The sequence below is a fragment of the Sprattus sprattus genome (assembly GCF_963457725.1).
Source record: "Sprattus sprattus genome assembly, chromosome: 18".
Classification (NCBI taxonomy): domain Eukaryota; kingdom Metazoa; phylum Chordata; class Actinopteri; order Clupeiformes; family Clupeidae; genus Sprattus; species Sprattus sprattus.
In genome coordinates this window covers 14,079,947-14,105,940 of record NC_137916.1, presented here as the reverse complement: position 1 = coordinate 14,105,940, position 25,994 = coordinate 14,079,947, and the positions used below count along the sequence as shown (strand labels likewise).

The following is a 25,994-nucleotide window of genomic DNA, read 5'->3' as shown; positions in this document are numbered from 1 at the left end:
TATACATGAGATAAACAGTGATGCTCTGCCATCAGTAACAATATGAACAGAGGGGGTGTGAATTAGCGCATCACATTGTACACTTTTTATATGAATACAGACACATTGAGAAGACAGCTGTGACTGATTAATGTGTGCAAGCAATCATTTGAGGGATAACACAAGATGGGGCTCTGGTATGGAAAGGCTGGTGGTATTGCTATGAACCTCTGCACTTAACTAGTCCTGGGAACTCTGAGAGTCAATAATCTCCTCTGATTCCCACTGGAAGTTCTGCCCTGTCATCTGGTAGAACATCATGTTAAAGGGCTTGTAGAATTTGTGCAGTCTGTGAATAACATCAGGGTCTATTCTGGGGTGAATTCTGCCTTTTGACTTTCCAAGACAACGTGGGGCACCGCTGTCTTCTGGCTTCTTCAAGCAAGGAAATCCCTTGGTTTTATTGAAATAGAAGTGTTTGTCAGTAACAATGCGCTTCAATCCCAGGAAGTCTTGCACTTTTGCCATCTCAACAGCTGGATCCAAAATAAGACTCTCTCCACTGACAAAGTGCATCTGAGAGAGGGGGAAATACTGCATCCAACTCTCTAGGTGTAATGCATAGATACCAATCCGAAGGGCACTCCATGAGGCATCAACAAGTCCTAGTGTCCGGTTCTTGAACGCCAGAACTTCAAATGTTGGGATCTCTGGTTTTTTGGAGAGAGTCTGGGTGTAATCTGAAATGGCTCTGGTAACCGGATTACGTACAACAATGATTAGTTTGATGTCTTTAGCCATTGAGTATATCCTCTTAGGTGCATGACTTGTTACAAAGTAGCTTGGCGTCTTTTCCATTGTAAGCTGGCCTTCCAACGTAGAGGGCATTAAGTCTCTGTAAAACACAAGTAAATGATGTTGAAAATACCTAAAGTATCTTAAATAATTTAAAAACTCAAGGATGACACATTAGCAACAATGTTACAATATACACAATACATTACTAATGAAATGATCAGGGGAAATAACCATGATAGTTTGAGATTACCCTGCAAAGAAATCAACAACAATGTAATTGGTAATGTCAGGGTTTTAGGCGGGATTCTGTGTTGCCCAACTTAGTGGCCATTTTGTACTCTGTGTTTACTGTTTTGCTGCGTGCTTCTGTTTACGTTTTGACACATGCTTCTATTGTTCCATGTGTTGTCTCCGCCCCTCACCTGTCACATGTGACTTCCTGTCATTGTTTAGTTTCTTGTGCTCACCTGTTTCCCATTGTGTTTCTCATTGTGCATAATTGGTCTGTACTTTTAATCTGTGTTTTCTTTTCTTCTATGTTGTCTGCTAGTTCACTGTCATAATAGTATCTGTTTTCCTGATTGACCTTTGTGCCTTACTCTTTCGGATTCTGTTTTGGTCTTTGGTCTCTCTCTTGGTCTGTAGTCTTTGGTCTCTATTCTGCCTGCCTGGTTTTTGTTTCTGTTCTTTGAGTAAGTAAATCACGCTTTTGCTTTACTCCTGCCTCCTCTGTTATGCATTTGAGTCCTCTCTCCCCTAATTTGTGACGAGTCATTTCTAATTGATTCCATCTGTGCTTTCTACAGGCCCCATTTTAAGAGCTTACATAATGATCAGTGTATATCCTTAACACTGCAGTGCTATATAGTGTTTCTTTTATCATGCTTTAATTCTGTGAGGTTTCTACAGATATGCGCCTACATTCATCAGTTGTACAAATCTACTTTCAAAACATTATCTAAAGTGTGTTTCATTAAGTGGGGTTGAAATTAAAATAGTCTATATTGCATTTAAGAAATATCTGTCTTGAACAAAGGGGTAATTGGCTAGTGCTTCAAGTGTCAGGCTAAATCAAGCTTTACTTATCAGAGTTGCACAATAAGTCTACAGTGATATTAAAACAATTACCCATTGTGGTGAATAAAAAGAAAAGAGTATGGAAATAGAACCCTAAAACCGATTTGAGGTTCTATATCCATACTCTTTTCTAAGATTTGGTAAGAAGATTTGCCTCGATGCCTTTACCACCCATCTCTAAGAGGTGTTAGAGATGCCGGTTGGGGATACCTCCATCCAAGAGAGGCTCCATCGACCAGGGCCAGTCCTCCATCACTGGGAACAGACTCCTGCAAGCCTGCGCTGATCACTGCAAAAGGTGACTCAAGCTCAGCCTCACAGCTGGACCAGGCTTGCCGGAGTTTGGAGGGTAAGAGGGGGTCATCTCAACCATGCTGCTTATCCCACAGCTGCTGAATGATGAGCTTCACTCAGTACCCCAAGGGATCGTATTGAGTAGCCAAGACTCTATAAATATTCCACAGGATTGGTGCCTGATAGGCCATAAGTCTTTTTTTTTGGTTCGCCAAGGAGTCTGTTCCCAGTGAAGAGGCGCCCAGGGTAGGGCCAGGTAGCATGAATTAGTTCACAGTCTGCTCAGTATTGGTGAGCGCAGATAAAGACTAAGCTGTTGGGGCTGATGGGATGATGGGGGATGTACAAACATTTAAGGGAAGTCTCCTGAGTGACCGGGTTCCTAATCATGGAGGTCCGCCATAGTGGTGTACATCAGCTATAATCTTAGCTTCATCTAACCTTCACAAGTATGTGATACTCGTAGCATTAAATGGAAGCAGGTTCTCTACAGCTATGTGAAGCCTCACAGACTGGAGTCTGGATAAATTCACTTTGGAATAGTGGGTTTGGGACCCCTATATACTTGTTTAGATACAGGAGGCTAAAATAGGTTGTTAGGTGATAGCCTGCCCAGCATGCAAGGGAGGGTAGGCTTGGAGCAGGGCATGTGAGTGGCTGAGAGGGTTGTGCAACAGGGCCAAATGCCAGCTAAGTTTAGACCCCATGTCCCCCACCTTATACACACATGATTATTAGAAGTTCACTGACAAGTTTCCTGCAAGTGGCACACTTTTCCTTTATTACTCACGGTATGCAGAGCAATACCACTAGGGCAGTAGAGGGGTTAGTGGTGTAGGAGATTAAAACACCATAGAACAAAGGGCAAGTCCTGCCAAAACACTATAGAACAAATGGCAAGTCCTGCCAAGACTTTGCTAGCTATGGAAACAGATCTGGCTTGGTATTTATGCCATACTGAGATAAACGATGAAAGAAAAACAATATTAACTATACAAATACAAATTAATTTGCTCTTGCCAGCCGATTCGACCAGCTCAGTGAACTTACCAAGTTCAATGAACCCGGTTTTCAGTCAGTCCATCAACACTAGAACATGCCTTGGGTAAAAGCAAGCTAAACAGGTAGGGGTAGGGTGGTTTGGATCATAATTACTCCATGATGTTTATTGGTGAACATCTGGCATAAAAAGGCAGCTAAGAATGCTATGTCATGTTTAGAGAGTCTAATCTCCTCCATTAAGGGCTAAGCTTATCCATCATTGCAACCCTTAGTAATCCAAATGGTGCTTTTACTTGACTGACACAGATTACTCAGATCAACTCTCTTTTTCTCTCCCTCTCCCTCTCTCTGCCATAGCTGTGTATAGCAGCAGAGATACTTGATTACACTTCACTGACAATGATACTATATCAGATTCTCAATAGTGAAATAACACAAGAACATTAGAGGTGGTACCATTTTAAAGTTCAACCATTCTCCCCCATCCAAAAAAGAGGTACCGTTGTGTTTCAAATAAGACAGGAAAGGCACTAGGACCAATGGGAAGGCTGCTGTTGCTGTTGGGACCTGTGTTTCCTGCCACACACAAAAGTCAGGACTCTATCCTCTATATTTTAGTCTCTAGTTATTTAGTCTCTGCTATTTGATGGTGTCGCCTAACTGCAATTCTCTGTGTCATCACAAAACATCAGTATTACCATATGAGCTTAACTGGTAAATTCTGACAGTCAAAAAGCCTTTCTAAATAGAGATCTGCGGCAAGATATGATTACCTTGCACTGTGTATTTTTCAAACGTACATGAATTTAACTACAAAAAAAGAGAGAGAAAGTATAGGGAGACCGACAGACCAACCAGAGCAGGTCAGATGGAGCTTAGTAGTAAATAATTACATAAGTTGGAGTTTTAAGTAGCTTTCAATAAAGATTTTTGGTCATTTAATAAGTAGTTTTTCCAAATGTTTAAAATTCCTGCAGAAGGGTGGCAGAACATCCTTATGAGATTTTCTAGGCCACACTTCCTTGACTTGATCTGTGCCTGTTGTAGGCTGATGGAAAGCATAAACTGTATGCCAGGGTCAGGTCTCTGCTCAAAACAAACAGTGTTGAGATATACCAAGGTGATGAGGTAGATATAATCCTAGAATCTCCCCACAGCTCTCAGAGGCTGCGACCAAATGAACAGCTTGTTTAAGCACATCCCGCAAACCTCTGTGCACAACTTTAATCTCCTAAACAGAGCTAGATTGACACTGTGAGAGAATCTGACACAAACACACATTGCCAATGTAGGATAATGTTTTACAGATCCCAAGATTAACTCTTGTAATCCTCACTACCAACGGGAAGGCTTAAAAAAACATGTCAACATTCATAGATGAAATAAATCCCAGATATCTTTATCTCCAGAGGGTAGTCTCTCTTGTAGCTATAATCTGAAAGATTGCTCTTTTTCTATTAGGTCTTCTCCTAGCCCCTGCTACCCAAAAGTACTCACAAACCACTTTCCAAAATCTTAATTTCATTCCAATGCATTTTATGTACACTACAGTGGGACTGGTTGTCTCTAATTTATATTGGGTGACCTAAGATAATATGAATTTAGTTGATTAATTAATTCATAACCACAATCTACTTCTTGTAAAATTGCATGTTATTAAAAGTTGTATTTAGATAGGATGTGGTTTATTTAAATGACACCAGCAGTTCTGTTTACAGGTATGACAATCATTATTGTATGTCCTTAGAAAAGGCGCTGTGAGATTTTTTAGAACAGAGTCTATAATAAAAAGTGGTAACCTCTAAAATTGTCCATGAATCCCCAACTCTTCATCCATTTTGATGAAAAAATATATGTGTTTGTATACACATACACCAGTGATCCAAAATGCTCCTTTATGTGCCGACAAAACAGCCGACCCACCAAGACATGGACTCTACGCAATGATTACGCTGCATGCCTTAATGGACTCTATGGCTATGATTACGCTGTATGCGTTCGTGGAGAGTTTCGATTTTTTTGCCTGCATCTGGTTTATGTAGACTGTCTGCTTACACCTATACAACAACAGATGTGTGTTCAAGCCTGTCGGAAAAGAAACCGATGACACGACCTACATGCACTCCAGAGTTTAGATGGCATTACTGTCATGCATGAAGCCAATAACAGCAGTAATATTAATCAAAGTGCTTGTTTTACAAGACATGTATGTGTAAGTCCCACTATGAATTATTAATTAGTATGCAGTGCAAAATAACCCTGATCTTAGCCTTGGCATGTACCAAAAGCTAAGCTCCGACACCCTTGAGTGAAAATGAATGTGTGCAGATCCAGTGTGATGTTCTAAACGCTTGATAATGAGCATATTATGATAATGGTTTATAAAATCACTAAATTATTTTTGATGGCATAATAATAATAATAATAGTAATACATTCAATTAAAAAGTGCCTTTCATGACATCCAAGGTGATTCAGATGGGGGGAGCTGTGATGCATGTGAAGGGCTCTCTAGAAATGTGCTTATTGCGACAGTCCTACTGTTTTTTGCTTCATTACTAAGCTATCAGGTGCCAGCACTCAGTTTCCCAGAGTTCTTTAGTTTAGCTTCTAAGTTATGATGCATTACTTTAATCTTTCTATGTTAAAACCAATTTGTATTCCCTTTTATTCATAATGGTTGGTTATAAGCCAATCAGAACTTATATTTTACATTTCTTTCAAAATACTAGTTTCCTACTTTAGAGCTAAGTACCCCAGAATTCCTGAAGACCAAGAGACAGCTACGTTCCTGCTCAGCTTAAAACCTTTAGTGTTTGGAGACTTAAACTTTCAGTTGGCCCAAATATTATACAGTAGTTAAGAATTGTATGTACAGTATATTTTTTTTGCCTAGTTTAGTCAAAGTGGTAATTGTTTTCATCAACGGTGAAGCTTTTTCCGACTAACGACAACAGCGTGGTCTTCGCCATAGCTAAGTTCTGCTCGAATTCATTGCTAGTTGTAGCAAGACTAAGGGGATGATTATGTACTTTAGGAGATGGCAGGAGGTGGAGCATGCACCACTACACATCAACTGACCTAAGGTGGAAAAGTTCAGCTGCTTCAGGTTCCTGGGGGTGAATATCAGCAATGGTCTGACCATTTGCCATGTTGCCCCTCCATTATTACCACTTCTAAGGAGACAATGTAATTGTTTTTGCACTATATAAATTAATTGAATTGTAGTCAGTGGTTTAACAGCCTTGGTCAGTGAAGGAATCATTCATATGACGAAGAGGTTGAAATTATAATGCTTTTATGTGCGTATATCAATATCAATATAAAATCTAACCTCTCTGGGAAAAAACTGTAACATGACAACGTAACATGCTTCTTGTGTATTGTTAATCCTCATAGTCATAATAATAAATTCACGTAGATCATAAAACTCTGAGTATAAAAATGACTCGGGTGAGAAATGTCAACGCTATTGTGCCTTTTATTCAGAAAAAAACACAGCTCCGTTGCAGAAACCATAGATATATAAACTCCTCAAAAAAAGTTCGGAAACGTTTCTTCAGTCGCTTATCCCTCCCCTTTAATAATACCAATTGGTATTGTATTGTATATCATTGGAAAGCCTGATTAGTCACCTTTACAACGAGGTACAACTTGTAAGGGTCGTGCATTCGTGGAATGAGCAACACATCTAACCGTGTGGGTAGTGGCCCAAAATGTGCCAAAACCCCCTGCAATATTCTTCTGTTGGTATTCACTCTTGTTTTGAGTTGCTTGGTGGATTTGATGATTCTCCCACAGTATTAAGAAAAAAAAACACATATTGACCATTTTTACACAATATTCATTTTACACTGTCAGGGACCTCATTAGCATGTGGATCGAGCATTCATGGAATGAGCAACACAGCTAACCGTGTGGGTAGCAGCCCAAAAATGTTTGCCAAAATCCCCTGCAATATTCTTCTGTTGGAATTTAGTGAGATATCGGAATGAGATTCTGGAGCCAATGGCGACCCCATATCTCCAGAATCTGGGACCTTACTCCATCCTCCAGGATGACAACGCTCACCCCCACAGAGGCAGGATCATCACAGAGTACCTCCAGAACTTGGGAGTGGAGAGAATGGAAAGGCCTGCCGTGAGTCCAGACCTCAACCAAATTGTACGTGCCAGAGTGACCAATGCAACCATGTTGGCTGACTTGCTACAAATTCTAGTTCAGGAATGGGATGCCATCCCACAGGAGGTGCCAAGCTGTTGTGGCTACGTATGGATCTTCCACATGCTACTGAGTTCCTAGAGAACTTGACAGCTTCGGTGTAATAGGAATCAATGAAACACCCTTGCACGTAGAAAAATGGCGCCTAATAGGAATCAATGAAACAACCTTTCACGTCGAAAAATGACGCTAGAAGGCAGTTATTGCGTCACTTTTTGACGCTATAGGCCACTGACCAAGCTTCACATTTTGACAAATTGGGAATGAGAACGTGTTGATGTGGCACAGGTCGAATCTGAAGATATCAGATTCCATGAGCTATTGTACCAGTGACTTTAAAACAAATGGCGGCATAAACTTATTTCAAAAGTGAAGCTAAAGAATGAAGAGATATGTGTCAGTTCTGGGCGGACCTGTCTGATATTCTGTTTACTACTCAAGGTCTGAAAAAGCACACTTAATGGTGGATTTGGCAGATGTTTGGAGGGGGGGGAAGTGTTGATAAATGCAGTCATTATAGAAAGATTGATCATTCAGATTGATCATTCATATGAATCGATGAACACTGCTTAACTTTGCTGGCAAACAGTCTACTTTGTAGGTAGTTAGCTCATTTTGTTTTAGCGTGCTAACATTTAAACCTGATACAACAAAAGTTGTAATTATTTGTAACTTCCCTGTCCCCTGGCTCCAATTTGAATTTTGGCTTACATTTTTGCTTCATTTCTGTGTAATCATTGTGTCCATGATTTTTACAGCCATTGTTTTATACTGTTTGTACTGGCATGGCAAACATCCACTCTGTGCTACTTGGTTATAGCACCTTAGTCATGTTCCTCAAGATATTCTAGCAAATCTTCATTATGTTCCTCAAATCATTTCTGAATAATGTGTGGAATGTGGCAGGGTTCATTTTACTACTAAAAGAGGCCCCTGCCTTTGGGCAATACCATTACCAGGAAGGGGTGTACAGCTGGTCTGCAACATTTAGTGTCAGATTGTGATGTCGGAATTTGTTGTCCAACAGAACCTTGCCCAGAGCATCACATTATCACTTAATGGCCGATTCATTTCATTTGGAAACATATCTTCTATGTGCCATTATGAATGAGAATATCAAAGCTAATTAAAGCAACATGATGCATTAATGTACCACTTTTGAGGTTTTCTTTTTAATAGCAACTTGTTAAGGTATCATCTTCAAATTCCTTTTGATAATATGTGGCCATGTGGAAGACCAATAAACCATCATTCCCACTGGCCGAGGTAGTCATTACTGTAATTCTATATTCCCGGACAGAACTCTCAGCGGAAATATAAGAAAGGCTTTCACAGCTAGCACACTTTTATCAGAGCCAACATAGACGACAATCAGCATTTCACTTGAGCTCTATTAACTTTGTATTATGGCTGCCTGTTTAATTTCACACAGCCTGGCCTTTTTGTAGGAATGTTACGAGGGATTGATGTTTTTAATGTTACACAAAATAACCTTAATCCATTGAAGTAGCCAACTTGATACACTTGTGGTAATAGTTAGGTCATGACTAATCAGTAATGCAATTTTAAGTTTTAGGACATTCAGAGTCAGAGTTTTATGATTTTGTGGGTTGCATCTATGTTGTTAGATTAAGGTTTTTTATCAGTTAAGCTAATCATTCTCTTGTTACACGATTGTTTGCTCTGGGTATTTTAGATTCATTTAACTGTTAACATGCTTTTTCTCACACCTCACGTTTATCTGGTAGAGGAGGTAGAACAGGCTTTCTTGTCTCTAATGATTGGAAATGATGAGCTGGGCATTCTGCTGTCCAATGCACTTCCAATGGACGATTGATTGGCTGTAACTGATGTTGGTAACATGAATATTCATGTGGAAAATTCTAATTCAGCAAACTTTTTTTCCTGTACTTAACTTGTTTATCTTAAACAAGTTTGCAGCCCTCCTAATAATTTGAAGACTGAACTCCTGGTATTTTGGCCAATCTGACAATCCCACAAAATATTAACATCACACTTGGCTCATCATCATTGACCCACACAAAAGCTGCAAGAAACTTGGGCGTTATGATTGAAGATCAACTTAGTTACTCTGAGTTTTCCATCTTAAGGTCTTGTCAGTTCACCCTCTATAATATTCAGAAGACGAGACCCAACTCCTTGTGCAGGCCCATGCTACACTGGATCGGCACCTCTGAATACAAATTCTATCATTTAGATTTATTCCCCCGACCACTTTGTTCTTTTGATGAAAGTTGGTTGTGGAAAAATGGTGTCATGTGTTTAGTTGCAAATAGAGGGAGTTCCTGGTAGAACACAGACTTTTGTAAATATACATGAATTGTGACTTGAAAGTCTTTATTGTTAACTTTAAAGTATTGGGGCCTGATGGCCGAAACAACTTACTTTTGTGTGATTTTAATTGAGTGATCCTTTTTTGGTCCAGTAAGAAACTGTTTGTTGCAGTGTAATATCAGGGCAAGTCAAGAAGAGCCAATAACAGAGAAACTGGCGGATCATGTTTTTCAAGACTTATATGCAATAATGCATCAGGCTGTCTCAGACTGAGACTTTGTATTTTATATCTCTACAAAGACAGCAGGGAATGTTCAAATATGTTCTGGTTCTGTCTAGGTTCATGTTATGTCTGCACTTTTATGCAATATTTACCTGTTTTGTTCGTAAACTCTCCCTAAACCCATCTTGTTTTTATCTTCTTTGAGATAGCTTGCCTCTTAAGCATATTTTTTAACACTGCTACAAAGCTGAACTTTGCCCAAGAGAAATTGTGAAACAACAATAAAAAAAAGAAACATGGAGAATGTATGTACCTCCTGCTGAAATGTTTCAGTGATTACATAAAAGTTGTGCTTTGTGTCATTGATTTTGTTTGGGGACAGCCTCCATTAAATGTCAGTATTTAAGGCATTTTGTCATTTTTTTGTGTTAAATGATATTATAAAGTTGTAATTGTTCTCCAAGCTGGCTTTTAGATCATTGGTCTATCTGACCTAGTTCTATACTTTTGGAAGTGAAATATGTGATATAGGCACCTGAAATGATCATATACATCTTGGTGCCATGACTGTGTACATAACATAGGATGTAGACGTTGTCACATTTCATTATATGACTTTGGGCCATGACAAATCACTCCCACTCTTTAAGATTGGAAATCTATATGCAGCTGAATCTCATTAAATGTGTAGATTGAAACCATCATTACGTATTCTATGTGCAAAAGTGACACAGGGAACTGAGCATATCCACTGCATGAAGACGTATACAAAGTTCCTTATCTCAACCCTTTTCTTTGAAATGCTCGATCAGGAGGGTCTGAATTCAATCCCTTTTTTCACCACAAATATGCATTTAGATGCAGTTAGATAATCTGATATAGATTTGTTAGATACAAATTAATCTGCGTGTAATGATGACTCATAATATGCAAAATACTTGTAATAATAATAATAATCACTGATTATTGGACTCTAAGTGGACCACAGCATTAGCCCATTGCCGACTATTGGACTCTAAGTGGACCACAGCATTAGCCCATGACTGACTATTGGACTCTAAGTGGACCACAGTATTAGTCCATGACTGACTATTGGACTCTACGTGGACCACAGCATTAGCCCATGACTATTGCTCCTTTTACATGCTTCAATACTTGTATGATCTCTCTGTTAGCAGCCAATTTACTTGCACACGATTATTTTCCTCTCAAGAGACTGCTAATTTGATGTGTTAAATCTTAATACAATTTCATGGAACAAAAACAATCTTTCCAGACCTTTCAAAAATTGGGGTTATTTGTTACTCTCATCCATCATCTACTTGCTAATACCTCTTTGAAAATGTTATACTTTCGTCTTTAGGAGGAGGGGACAAAACACATTTTCAGGACGATAGCAGCCACATCAATGATAAAAGAAGAATACAGTAACACTTCCTTTGATATGCTCGCCCCTCCATGTCGTGTCATAAGTAATGGACGTAAAAGCCTATGGTAAAAGCCTATAAGGACGCCACACAGCTTCGACAGAGGCATGTCAAGATGGCACCTGTTCAGTACAACAACTCCATCCGCTCTTGGACAGAAACTTCTTTTTAGTCAGCGTTCTAATGAAGATAAATGGACAAAAAAAACAATAGGACTTCCTAGACCAAATGTATCCATTCAACAGGTTTCTACAAAGTGAGGGAAATTGGAACGAAAGATAATCCCGGTTGTGAAGTGGCTAACGCGGTCTGTATTTCTATAGCCTACCACTGTCACTTTCATAGGTTTCACAGTGAGAACTAACTATGAATAATTTTTTTATGTGATAACTTATTTTGCTTTTGTATGCCAACACTTCAAGATTAGTCAATAAATATTGTTGGTTTTGACTTATGTTGCCCCCTTTATGTTGTTACTGGACACATCATGTGTCCTGTTCAGCTATGTTACATCATACAACATTTGGGACATGTGGATAATGAAAAAGTGGGATCATTTAATGTGGAGCCACATCATGTTTGCTTATGAAGGCTCCTAAATTTAACTTTCTTCCATAGTGTTCCACCTGTAACTTTCTACTCTAGCTATGTAGAAAGAGGGGAAATATTACTGCTGGTTGCTGCCAATAGTGGACAAAAAGGTATTGCTGTTTGATTATCGGATACTTTAATGTACCTACTGAATGGGTCGCCTTAATCATTATCAAAAAAATTGCCCCCCCTGAGAATTTTTTCAGGAGCCGCCACTGACCTACTGATATGGTAGTGATACAAACATGACTGCAACAAACTAACTGCAGCACCTCCACAGAAATGCCAAAGAAGGGGAACTAAGCCAACATAGCCATGCTATAGTATTTAATACAAATAATAAAAAAATAAGAAAATATGTCTATAATATTATAAAATATGTCTATAATATTTGACACAACCTATCTGACCATGTCTATGGTTATTTAAGTGTTCCCTGGGATGTAGTCTGGAAGCATCCCAGGATGCTGGGACATGTGAGGGATTCTCAAGTGTCCCATTTTCAAAGTTCACTTTAGATTGCCATCATCAAGCCACATCTGCTAATCACATCACCCTTATATTATTAAAAGAAACAGGAACACATTTTAGTTTTGCCTCACAAACAGAACCTAATGTGTTCAGTCACTTAAATGGACAATTTTTACTGGCTTGACAAAACAGCATTTTGGAAAGTAGCCATAGATTAAACTTAGAATATAATGTAGATGTAGATATAATTAAAATAAGTGCATGTTTGTGTCCACATGCATATTTCCATCTTATAGGGAGTATAGTGTTATAGGTATAATTTTTAATGGAACGTAATTATATAATGGAAGGAGATTCAAGGTAACTGACAAAGAAATGAATGGCCCTTAAAACAACAAAGCTTTTTCTTATTAGTACAAGTAAGAAACTTCAGGCCAATATCTTTCTTCAATATCACTGATCATAGTGAGACCACAGCATGTCTGTAAGCTCTGTACAACATGGTGTACCTGTGTAAGCTGAGCCATATGGAAAGTCTATGCTTACAACTGGGTTAAAGTACTATTTATTTTGATATATTTAAAAAATATTTTGAGGATCTTTATAGATTTTTTTCAACTTTTTTGTTGAGTTCATTTATAGCCAAGCAAAATGATCCATGCTTAACCTTGTTAAGCCTACATTTATGTAGTGTATGTGCAAGGGTTTTACTTCATAATTGTAGTTACTTCCCTAGAATCTTTTTCTTTTTCAGTGTCTTGTGAGAACGCAAACTGGAGATGGAGAATTGTCATCCTTGGCCAATATTTTTTCAATAATTTTGAATAAATAGTAATTCTCTTTAGAAGTAGTCTCTCAGAACATCACGAGAGAAGCTTTACTCAAGTACTCCACTTGAACTCGACAAATGTCCTACAATCAGACCGTAAGTTATGCAGCTATCACACTTGTGTCTCATGTGCACATGAAAGGGAAAAAGAAAACATAATTATAAATAAATAGCATTAGTATAAAAGATACTCCTTTGAGAGTATGGAGAAGCTAGAAAACTCTTCACAGTTCAGTTCTGCATGGTGGGGTCTTTAAGTCATGACTTATCAGTACGCAAATCAGCTTTATTCATTCTCCAATCTGCTCTAGGGCATTCATTAAGCCAAGCTGACAGTGATGGAGGATTGGACATCTCTTGCCATCAGAAGCTGACTCTGCAAACATAAAGGTCAGGCTTGCTATGTGGATAGATTAACATTCACCCCTGTCTGCTCTTCACGCCTCTATAGGGCCTTACACACTTTGCATATGGATCACTTTAGGAGTCTTGGACAAACAAGGCCAATGCACAATAATAATAATAATAATGAGAAAAATACGTAGTAAGGTACTAATGTATGTAATTGTTTACTACTGTTGCAAATGCAGATGGTTAGCCTCCATTATGCAATTGCATTATTTTAATTCCAAATATTAAAACTGTAATTCTTACCGCTGGCTTGCTGAAATTGGCAAATTTGTCACAAACCAACAGAAATAAAATGTGTGTCTGACAAATGAGCTCATGTCTACCCACTAGTCTCGTTCATCGCATCATTATTGTTTGAAACTCAGGTGTGTAATAGAGACTTTTCATCTGAAGCTTTTCATTGGTTCATCTCAGCACCATAATTCATGTCATACATGTGGAAAAGACAAACGGTGGAACGTGCTTGATCACCCAGTGAATGTTTTGATCAGGAGCTCTGATTAAAGCTCTTAAATTAAATAACAAATGTCAGACTGCTAAAATATTATAAAGGTCAACTAATTGATTGGTGGAGGGCACCATTATTTTCAGCAAAGTTTGTGAACAACTCATATATGAATAAAATAGTGTTGTCTGGTTATTTATACATTAAGATATTTATGTTGAGTGTAAACGTTTCCATAGCCTGGATACCAGCCCGAACCCCGCCCACAACATTTTTGGTCTGGGAAGCTCAGTCTGGCTCTGTGCAGTTAGGGAGAGAGTATCAGCGGCCGGATTATGCCGTACCAGTCAAATTGTCAGGGCGGGCTTTATACGATGATGGACAGATGACCAACCAACGCTTGAGTTAATTAGATAGATAGATTAGAAATCGTACCAACATAGCGGCGTCTCGGGAGCCTGTTAGTGGGACATATTTTATGTGATTTAAGCTATCTACACGACTTTTTTATGTCTACATTGACTCGGTTAGTTGTGTATGTGCAACACGAATGTTGCCGAGGATTGTAGGTCTTAACTGAAGCGCTCTAGACCATTATTGATAGGTTATTGCTAACGCTTAGACAAAAAATCCATTGCAACACATAGTAGCTAGCTAGCCTCGCTGCTAATAAGTACGTGAGCAGGCATATCTCACAGATATTTAAAAGAGGAACAGAGAAACGCGATCAAAGCATTTGTCGATCGAAAATATGTTTTTGCCGTCCTTCCTACGGGATCCGGTAAAAGTTTTAATGTATCAGATGGTCATACTATCTTGCTCTGATTGGTTGTAGGTATCCAATTGAGCGAAGAAGCATTTTTTTCCTGGTTCGTTGAAACACGCCCCATAATCACAGCCCAATGGGTCAGTATCAGACTCATATTCTGACTAGAATTATGAGTATGACATTGTCAGGCTAACGTTTCCATGTAAACTTATGCTTGCCTACAAAGTGCTTACTGGTTCTGCTCCCACCTACCTAAATGCTCTTGTAAGGGCAAATGTTACACCCAGGACGCTGCGCTCATCCAGTGAGCGTCGTCTGGCACTGCCGTCTGTGCAATTCCGGCAATCCAGACTATTCTAATTTGTAGTTCCACGTTGGTGGAACGAGCTGCCTAACACTTCCAGAGCAGGGGGGGTCCCTCTCTACCTTCAAGAAGCTTTTGAAGACCCAACTCTTCAGAGAGCACCTCCCTTCCTAAACTGGCACTTCGGCTAGTAGTCCAGGCAAAATACCGTTTCACGACAGACTAATTGTAAAAGATTTTTTTTCAGCATAGATCATTTCTTTGAGGTATCCAGAACAACATACTAAAAGTCCTAAGAAATCCCAGTTGAGGAAATATGTTTAATTCTCATCAATCTGAGATGTGTGCTTATAATGCATGGTAAAAATTTACCTCAAAAATGTATTTTTTTCCTTTACTCTTAACTTTACACAATGAAAGTACCCATGAAAAGTATTTTCATTACAAGTTTTGTATTACAAGTTTCTTTTGAAATTAATTTGAATATGCACATGGGCACCACACTTATTGAATATGTCCATAGGCAGAAACACCATTCATATGAATGACAAATATATCGGCATAATCTTCATCCAATCATCCTACTGCCAATGGGAGATGGTAATGTGGCTTTTAGACTGGCCTCTAACCTGAAAACTGCCTGGCTTAGTAGTACCTGCCAGGGGTATGGTGTTTCTGCCTATGCAATCAGGACATATTCAATAAGTGTGAAGCTGATGTGCATATTTAAATTCCAGTACTCATGCAACAACCAGCGTGTTGACAGAATATATGTCAGAAACTTCAAGTTTGACTCTAAATTGACTCAATTTACAAACGCAAGGTTACTCATATGCATCTCTAGCTACTAACTATGTAACTATCTTATCGAATATTGAACAAATACCCATTTTAGAGACCTTAATTTAATTTTGTGACAATCAATGGATGTGGTCACCGCAATTCTTCCTTTAGCTCTTCCTCACTGCCTCTTGGACCAGGACCATACTTGTCGAGTCTCATTTTATCTGTGAGGCTCACAGATTTTTAACATTTCTCATATATCATGGATCTCACTAAATCTCACAGATTTAAACTCCCAATAGCCCTAGAATAATAATTTCAAGTCGAATAGACTGCTGTGTAGTGTGAGTGAGAGACTGACATATTTGCAATGTGCGGCTCACTATGTTTGTGTAGCTGTTTTAGGCCTGAGGATAGAACCATGAGGATGTCTTTCACTGCATTCACATTTTCACCATTATGATGTATCATTTGCAGTCAAATTGAGAAAAGTTGAACAGTGTGACAACAGGCCAGATACAGTTTTCCTATTGGGACCTTCTCAGTCATACGACAAAAAGCAATAGGTGTCGGGAAAATGTCTGTGAAGTCCAAGAAATTGCAACCATCAGGCGATAAGCCAACTTTGAAAAAATATAATTATCCTAGCCCAATCATTGACCAAAAACAGCAGAATATTGGCATACATTAGCCAAAAATATAACAACAAACAATATTAACAAAAAAAAACAGTTAGGATAACTCTTGAAATAAGAAAGTGTGTAAGATGTGATCATTTTGGGGGTAACATTGTTCAAATACACAGTAGGAAAGCATTTCGGTTAGTTTTGCCCAAACATGTAGGCCTATGTTTCTGGAGTCACAAAGTGATTCTTGAGATAAGGGACAAAACAGGTTTTGATTTTCCCAAAAAAAAAATATTTGGATAACTTCCAAAATATATGATTACATTTCTTTCAAATGAAGTTTTGTCTATCCAAACATGTTTTGGTTCAACCTCCCAGTTGTATATTTTTTATGTTAATTAAATGTTTGCTGGGTCAGCACTTGATTTTTGTCAACACCATCATAAACATAAATATACTTATGGAAATTATTTTAAATTATCTTATCAGAAATATTTTCACTCATTAGTTTTCGCAGTTCCCCTTATAATGTACACAGGTCTTTAAATCATTAAAAACTAAAGTTTATAGCCAAAGAACTCAATGTTTAATGAGTAGAATTGAAATCATATCACGAATTACATTTGTCTTTAACCTTCAGATTTAACAGCATTAAAAATACACATCTACATTGTAAATGTGTTAGTCTTTGAACAAATATCCTTCAATGAATGAAACAGATACCATTTAAAAAAATATATATCTGAAGGAGTTGACACTCTATATCTAAACTAGATTTAATTTGACATGAAACTGAAATAGCAATAAAAATGCATAGGTAGTGATATTTTTGGCATAAACACTATTAAAATGATTAAAATGGACACTAAAATGGCCTTAGTCAACACCATCAGAGAAAGTCAACACCATCAGACACAAATTTTGATGGTGTTTGATGGTGTTTTGATGGTGTTGACGTCTGATGGTGTTGACTAAAAAAGTACATTTCTCCTTATATCACACAAGATAAGGAGGAGCCATCTTGTTTATCATCTGTTGATCATGGTCCAGCCAATCTATATAAATAAACACTAGATTGCAGAACATTTTACTCTAATGTTGACTCTTTAGCCATTTTGGAGTTGATACGCTATGGTTGTGACATGTGCATATTAGTAAATAGATATGAAAAACAAAGTATTATTAAAAACTTACCAGAGCTCAAATATTCTCATGTCACCAAGAAGACCAAGGAGGAAGGAAAGGGGTCCTTTGAGTTAAAGCTGCCCTAAATTATTCCTGATTTTTTTTCCCAATTTAAAAAAGTCTAATGGTGTTGACGAAAACTCTGGACACATGTTCAACTGACCAGAAAGTACATTAAAAAAAATTCAAAATATTTTTTTTAAATGTTTGTGAAATAAATACTATGTTATTTACATATGATATAGATAAAGTTCAATTTTATATCACTTTTCAGACTTTTTATGTGTGATGTGACCTGCTTTCGGACATGGGTTTTTGTAGGTACTGGTCACATATCATATCATTTAGAATAAAAACTAAATGTTAGACAACAACAAAACACACTTTGTTGTGCTACCCTTGTCATGTTAATGAGTTTGGTGAGGCTTTTAAATTATATATCGTACATTTTAAGATAAAAAAACTGTGATTTATGTCACGGACATGTTTTGTCCCAGGTCTCAAGAATCACTGTACTGTCATTACATTTTGTTTCAATCACTGCCCTGACAGACACACTTGTGCTCTCTCTCTCCCTCTGTCCATTAAAGCTCACAGCTTACTCACTCCTCATAACAGCCTACAATATATAACAATATTTACCTTATTTTTCGACTTTCAATTTACCACCTTTGTTTTAAGTCAGTGTAAATAGCCTGAACTATAAAGGTTATTCACTATAGATGGGATTTAACATCAACTAAGAGATAATTGCTCAGTTGATACATAAGGGCTTCTACCATTAAGGGCAAACAAATGTATATAGTATTTATAAATTGAATAGTCTAAACTGGCAGTACTATGGGACCAAGTGCAAAAGAGAGTGGTGAGAGACTAATGTCGATTGTGGAGTGTGGGTGGGGGTGGGCAAAAAATGGATGCATGTGCAGGAGTTAAAGAAATAAAATATAAATAATATATATATAATGAAATAAAGGTAAATCTGAAAAATCGAACTCGCGTAGACCTCTACAAACAAGTTTTATGTCCGGGATGGTACGTTACGTTCGTAAAATGCGGAATGTTATTCGTGTTTGCTCAAGACAAACAAGAAATAATCCATGTCTTACATAAACAGGTGAAAGGGTGGTTGTTTTTATGAATGGCACATTTTCTTGGGAGTGGGCAGGAGTGGGACTGAAAAATCCTTCCTGCGTAAACATCCACCCACAGTATTTTGCGGGTGGAAGCGGGCCGAAATATGTTTGTGGAAGACAGGCCTCCACTCCCAAGAGTCCATGACTGTACGACTCACTACAAAACAAACATCTTTGCATCTAACTCCCTCTCTGAGAAACTTGGTTTCTTATTTCAGGACTGTGCTTGAACACTGCGGTTGTTTAACCGCACAGAACAGACAGACAGACAGAGAACCATGAGGAGCCTGAATTTGACCGAAAAAATTTATTGGATTAGAAATGCAGACTCCTCCTTTAAGTGAAAAACAGCAATCTTTACATTAAATAAATTACATTACTTCTGGTGTCACATCTGTGGTCCGCGGATTTAACTCGTTATATAGAGCTAAAAGTACATGTTTTGCGCTATTTTCAGTCTCCTCCTTTCTCAGTTAACACATTGGATGCTCTACTCCTACACCATTTCACACTGTGCTAAAATTATTCCAAGAGAATACCTCATGGTGTTTTGAGTCCATGAATAAACAAGCAATATAAAGCAGTGAGAAACTTCAAAGCCAATTGAACAATCAGCAAACAAGCTTCAGGAGGCTGATGAATGTGTTTTTCTGTGTGTGTGACAGTGACACAGGGGTGTAAACAAAGGACTTGGCTCACAGCTCTGAGTTCATCCCTATCATTGAATTCAGCCTGCCATATTCTTATGTCATCAGTCATATCATAAGCATGACTTATTGCAGAATGGCAAAGTATTCCCTTGAGGCCCTTCACTGTGGTCATACTTAGATTAAATGTAATTATCCTTCCGCAGTCTTTAGTGTAAATGGACTGGAATTCTACAACGAAGATTTTTTTTAGGAACAAACCATAATGCTCTGTAGGATTTCATTTTCCAGAGGGTACACAAGTACCATTTATAGAAACACAGTTTGTGAGTTTTTTTGTTGTTGAAATTTCTATCACAATAAGATTTCCCATGATTTTGAAACCTTCCTTAGGTAAAGTGATTCATGATGCCTACTTTGGATGCATATGTCTTGGCATTTTGTGTTTGTGTTCTTTTTCCCCCAGAATGTGTTATGAGACCACATCAGTCAGAAATAAAGGCTTATATGTAAGTGTCAAGGGGGGCACTGGAAACCTGATAAGTCTGACTGACATTTTTGCGTCCCCAAAAAATGGATTTGAAAGGATTTGAAGGTGACTGCAAGCCAGTTCCGTTCAGATCAGTTGTGTTCCTTACATATTACCATTAACAATTGACATTGTGTCAAGGTCTTTACAGAGCCTAAGCAATAGTATATTTCTGGCTCAAAATATCTTCACTAGTTCTAAATAAATACTTTTAAATATAAGCCAAAGCGGTAACAAAGATGGTTATATCTATAAAAATGTTAGGGGTTGGTGAAAACTAATGAAGAAGTATGAAGAAAAAGAACAAAAATGGGGGCCTTTTTGTCTGTAGCACACCAGCGGACAACTTGAAAACCAGCAAAAGGGCCAGTGGACTGTCAGCTGTACTCCCAGTGGGCCGACAGTGGCCACTGGCCTTTAGCTATCTGTGTTGCCATACCAATATAAAAAAAATCACCAAAAGCCACCAACATCTATGAGCCTTGCAATGAAATAGCCCACCACTTTGCTAACTGGTGCTATTGAGCTATTAAGTTATCATGCTGTGATCTATTTTGCAAGATACACAGCACGCCAATGATCCATCAAACTAGGGATGCAATGGCACAGTGGTCCCATGGTTTGGTATGTATCATGTTTTTTTGGCCACGGTAGCGGTATGGTTTTGGTATCTTTATATTTACGGAAAACATGTAATCACTCTTTAAACAATTAACTATTTTGCACATAGATAAATTAAACTTTATCTTCAGAAAAATGGCAAATTCCTATTTGCATACAGAGTGCTAAGTGCAACTTAAATAGTAGCCTCCTCCATCAGTGTATGATTTGGTAGAGGTCTGAGGCATTTATGTGTAAAGCGTTTTGAGTAGAAAAGCACTATATAAATGCAGTCCATTTACCATTAACAATGCGTTCAAAGATTCTCTGGTGGTAAACACAAGCTCCCACAAGGTCTAGAAGGACAGATATGACCAGGGAGCAAGGACACTCCTTAAATGATGTCAATTTAGTTTAACAAGATAGCTAGCTTAAGAACCTCATGGGAGTTTCTTACTACTACACCAGATACTACGACAAGAATATTCCATTATGTGTCCTTGACCAAGATGTGAGCACTGCATGAGCTTCCCTGCCAGCTCAAAATGTAATAGCCTTAAGATGTGATATGTAAAATGTAATAACCAACTTTGTATTTTGTGAGAGGAGTTAACTAAGACCTTTCATGCACTCAACACCAACTAAACATTATTTTCTTGAGATCATGATTTCTGCCTCATGCTGAAGATGCTCCACGTGAGGATGGAATGCATGTGGATCATATGGGAAAATATATCAGCACAAAAATTGTGAGTTCATGTAGGAGGAGGTTACACAAAATGGCGTTTAATCAAGCTGAAATGTAAGACCTTTGACGATCAGGTCTAATGTCATAATCAAAGTCTTTTTATTTGGTGACTTGACCTACAAGTGCAAACAAAATCCTGGATATGTGAAGTATCCTTATCAAGACAATTTCTGGTATTGCATTACAGACTGTTCTGAACTGTTATTACAGTTCTGTCATTGGGCTGAAAAGTGCACCACCCAATTCATCACCATGGTTCAAAGCTTGAGACACTCACATATTACCTGCAATTTCACTTCTAATTCAAAGAAAAACAGATGTCCATTAGCTGTTGCATAGCTTTTCTCAAACATTGCTTCTGCATTTGAACATTTCAATTTAATTTTATCAGTTAAACTTAAATATTTTATGAGTTAAGCAAACAGGCTAGTTATAAGCTACTATGCTGCAATATAAAGAGCACTTCCATACCAAATTTGAACTGTAACTGGTTGTACAGGTTTCTTGTTCTGTCTTTTCACCCCCCTAAATCTGCACCCCTCTTGCGGGTCCCACCCCACACTTTTGGTACCACTGCCAGGGGTCCGACTGGTATATCAGACAATAATCAAACCTGCCTCATGGTCGTGGAGCTGCATGACAAAAAGGAATAGAAATGGGTTTTCTGGTTTCAATTGTTGATTTGAATTCACATCTTTTTGGATTACCATAATTATATAATGTGTCTGTAAGTCTCTACCTGTCTAATAACACTGACACTGCAAGAGCAATGAAAGAGTTCACATTGACTCCAGTCCAAGTAACATGGCTCAAGTCAGAACCAGCAGATATTATTGCCCCCTTGGTTTTCCCCTCACATCCCTCGGTGAGCAAAAGAACAGTCCCAGTTACGAGGCTCCAAAATCCACATAACAATTTGAAATGGAGTCCTATTCTCCCAGTCTTCACTCTCCACAGCTTGTATCGTATTGTACAGTGCACTTGGCTAAACCTTATACTTGGGCATCATTCAAACTGGAAAGGCATTGAGAATAAACAAAACAAATGTGCTGCTTTTAGTGATGCCTGTCAGAGCGATGGCAAACCACCTGGATTAAGTGTGGTTATCATGAGGCAAAGTAGACCACTGAAAACTTGAGAGGATGTTATACACCAAGGCATGTCATCTTTTTCCCTCCAAATGGTCATTGTTTTCAAGCTTAAAGCAGAGCATCTCTTTGAATTAATCACTGTAGTGTTGTACTGTGTCATGCAGTCATGAATTTGTGCATAGCTATATAGTTTATTGTCATATTTTTGTGAATAATATTAAGATATTTATTCCTTTCCCTCAAAATGAGGTAAAGCGGATAGATATGTACAACGGTAGACCTGACATGCACTGAAGACTCTGGGGTATGCTCTGCAATTTTGCCTTTACATTTACTGTCATTATGCACATTCTGGCAGGGCACTATTTTGGTTTAACCAAGGTTATAGAGACCTCACAATGCCAGACATATAAGACACATACCTGTACCAGTCCAGCCCTTTCTCGTAATTCCGATCAAAGAAATGGGGCTCATTGCCCACAGCTCGAACGTCGGGGTGAACCCTTAAAGCCTCAAGTAAAGCTCGGGTACCTCCTTTCTTCACCCCGATTATAATGGCTTGTGGCAGCTTTTTCTCCCCATACTCCGGAGTGCTGTTCATCGAGGTTCTGAAAACGCTGTCCGTAGTGCTGAAGCCTTGGTGCTGCTGGTCCATAACTGCCGTATGAACCATCGCGATGGTGTTAGTGGGAGCCGTATCTGTTCTAACCCATTCTGCTGTCCTCCCTTCGATTTTAGCATTTTCTGGATTCGTCGAAAAAACTGTAGGTTGCTCGGTACCTGTACGTTCTATAAATTCGCCCTGGAGTGATGTGGAATAAAGTTTCCCCCTTAATGTCATAAAAGTCGTTTCCTCTGTCACCGGCCTTCCTTGATATACATAGTTTTCTTGCGCAGAGAATTGTAGCGAGGTATAACAGCTCACCAAACTGTAGAAAAGGTAGGTGACAGAGAGGGATAGAGTAAACATGAATAAGATCTTCCGTGGCACTTTAGAGGTAAAAATCGTTGTACTGGACCAAAATGCCATCTCTGATAGCAGTGATCCGTTTAGAGAAGTAGCCACACATGTTTCCACAGCAAGTCTTGCATGGACCCTCGACAATAACGTTCACAACCAACACAGCTACAGCTTCGTGGAGCTACTCCATTCAAAGCAATATCCAATACGCATTTTAACGGGTCGTTAAAAATCTAAACGAATACCGCGTTGCTTTCTTCAATATGGATTCTGTATTTCAATCCTTTAGTACAATCAGTTCCCTGATTTTGCAGGCTGCGGTTTGGCGTGATTCCAAATGAGAAGCTCTGTCAAATAAAGGAAGGGTGTGATGGACGCCGTCTTGCCAATTTATGAAAAGAAGCAACGGTACAGCCTTTGAAGTAGTCTGGGAGGCACGTCTTCATCCACTGTTACATCAGTAGGCTACGCTGTTTGAATGCAGCAGTAGGCTAGCTGACTTCGCTGTCCTTCACGCTGCTGCTTACGAAAATTACAATTATTAATGTGACAATGTAACGTAATCCGTGTTAGATCGTGTTATTTTAAATTAAACTGCCATTATTCTCCGTATACACTAATCTCTGTTCTGAAGAACGAAAAAAATGTATAGGCCTATTTCAAGTCGTTAACTCCTTGGCAGCTGAAAATGTTCCATGCAGTCTCAACGCTTTTTCTTGATTGGTGGACTCGTGCGCATCAGCACATGAGCTCATCGACACCGCAGAGTAGCTTAGGCCGACAACTTAAGTGAAACGCAAATGTTTGAAGAATACACCCACCTTTCTCTACTAATGATGGGTCCTACCTGATAGAGGGCTTAGTAAGATAGTCCAATTATTATTATCAGTATTTTTATCTTATATGTCTTTACCATGATGTGCGCCTTTAAGCGTCAATATGCCTTGTTTTGGACATGGACATGCATATGCTCATTTGGTGAACACAAATAATTCATAATAAAAACAATGTTACAAATTAAAATTGTTACATGTTTCATATGCCTGTGATAACATCTTAAAAATAGTCACAGCATATCAGAGTAATTTCATCACAAAGGCCTGTGCATATGCTTACTGGGAGAACTATGAGCTATATTTGCATAACAATAACAAAACCACATTTTATTCAAGATTCCTAATAATTGTATTTCTGGTTTCTACACAAACATGTTTCATTGTGAATCTTGGATGCTAATTTGAAAGGGAAGTGAGCTCTTGCCGTCATGATCGTATGCAAATAGGGCAGCAGAGGGGTTGAGCAGAATTGTTATTTGCATTGATGCACAGAAAGCCTTTGTGAGACAGTTATAATATTAATAGTAATTTATGTGTGGGTCGTTGAATTTGTGTCTTCTGAGTCAATCATACTAAGGGAAATTCTGATCTGTGCATTTGTGATTCCTAGTTCAACAGGCATCAATGCATTTTATGAAAATATTTCAACCGTTGTTAGAATTGTTACAATTGTCACTGTAAAATAATCAAATATAATCCTTGCCTTGGCCTTTACACCATTTAACATATAGAGTCCTGATAAACATGCATGACAGCAAGCTACACAAGATATTAGGTAATTTAATATGTAGAACATCGGAAAGGTAAGTTAAGAGGTTAGTAGGAATGGGCAGCCTAAGAGTCCTGTTACTACAGTGGACAAAAGAATGTGCATGATCTGTACAAAAATATTCAGGTCAAGCATTTTATAGCAAACATAATGCAATACCCATAGTTTAATGGCAAAACAGTCTCAGAAAAACACAAACAGAAAAACAAGAGAAGTATTGATCCCACAACAACAATTATTTAAATGGAGTGACTTAAAAGATAGCAAAGAAGTCCATGAAACAGGTTTAGGTTTAGTGAAGGTGGAAGTAAGGTACATTTTAATGTAAATCTTCCAAATTAAGTAGAACTCTAAGAAGCTCTGGGAAAGACCCAATGACATATTATTTCTTCCCGGCTGTTAACTTACTTTACTGCTTTATGTGTATCTCATATGATTCATTCAGGATAAATGCTGAATGCTGTGTCAGAATTACTTAGTTCAATGTAATACCAATGTTTGAAAGAGAAAAAAGACTATTTGTGTAATTCCTTTTTATCAGTGTATAAAATAGATTTGACTATGAGATACAGGAAATACAGCACCCATAATCTGAGCGATAGTTAACATCAGGTAAACACTGAATACATTATGAATGTATGATGAAGGTGATTCTTGCATGACACTATTACTACTACAATGACTCTAGTTGTATTTGACATACACAAATATTTCTGTGGTTGGTGCTACAATTCAAGCAAAATGTGTGAACTCTGACAGACAAAAAAATATTACAGTATGTAAGCGGTAGCCTGTGTTAGCAACAAAATATAGTTAATTAACAGTGTAAAATAAGGCTGTGTTCCAGTGACAATTGCTTTAAGACTGCATGGGCGTGACAGCTTCCCCTTGCCCCCTAGAATAGAGTTCAATATCTGTCAGGACTGCCATACTGTTTGTTGGTTTAAC

The 25,994-nt window shown here is 38.3% G+C and overlaps 1 protein-coding gene across 1 annotated transcript; it reads right to left on the bottom strand.

The window, feature by feature from the left end:
• Window positions 1-219: 219 nt before the first annotated feature.
• On the bottom strand, window positions 220-23,546 carry hs3st4 (heparan sulfate (glucosamine) 3-O-sulfotransferase 4; the record flags this gene model as incomplete). The annotated part of the gene is made up of 2 exons (XM_080856363.1): window positions 22,903-23,546; window positions 220-874 (listed from the first exon to the last, which is right to left on the bottom strand). Exons 1-2 carry the CDS (start codon window positions 23,508-23,510, stop codon window positions 220-222), a joined length of 1,263 nt encoding a protein of 420 aa, XP_080712489.1. The 5' UTR covers window positions 23,511-23,546.
• Between the last annotated feature and the right edge of the window lie 2,448 nt (window positions 23,547-25,994).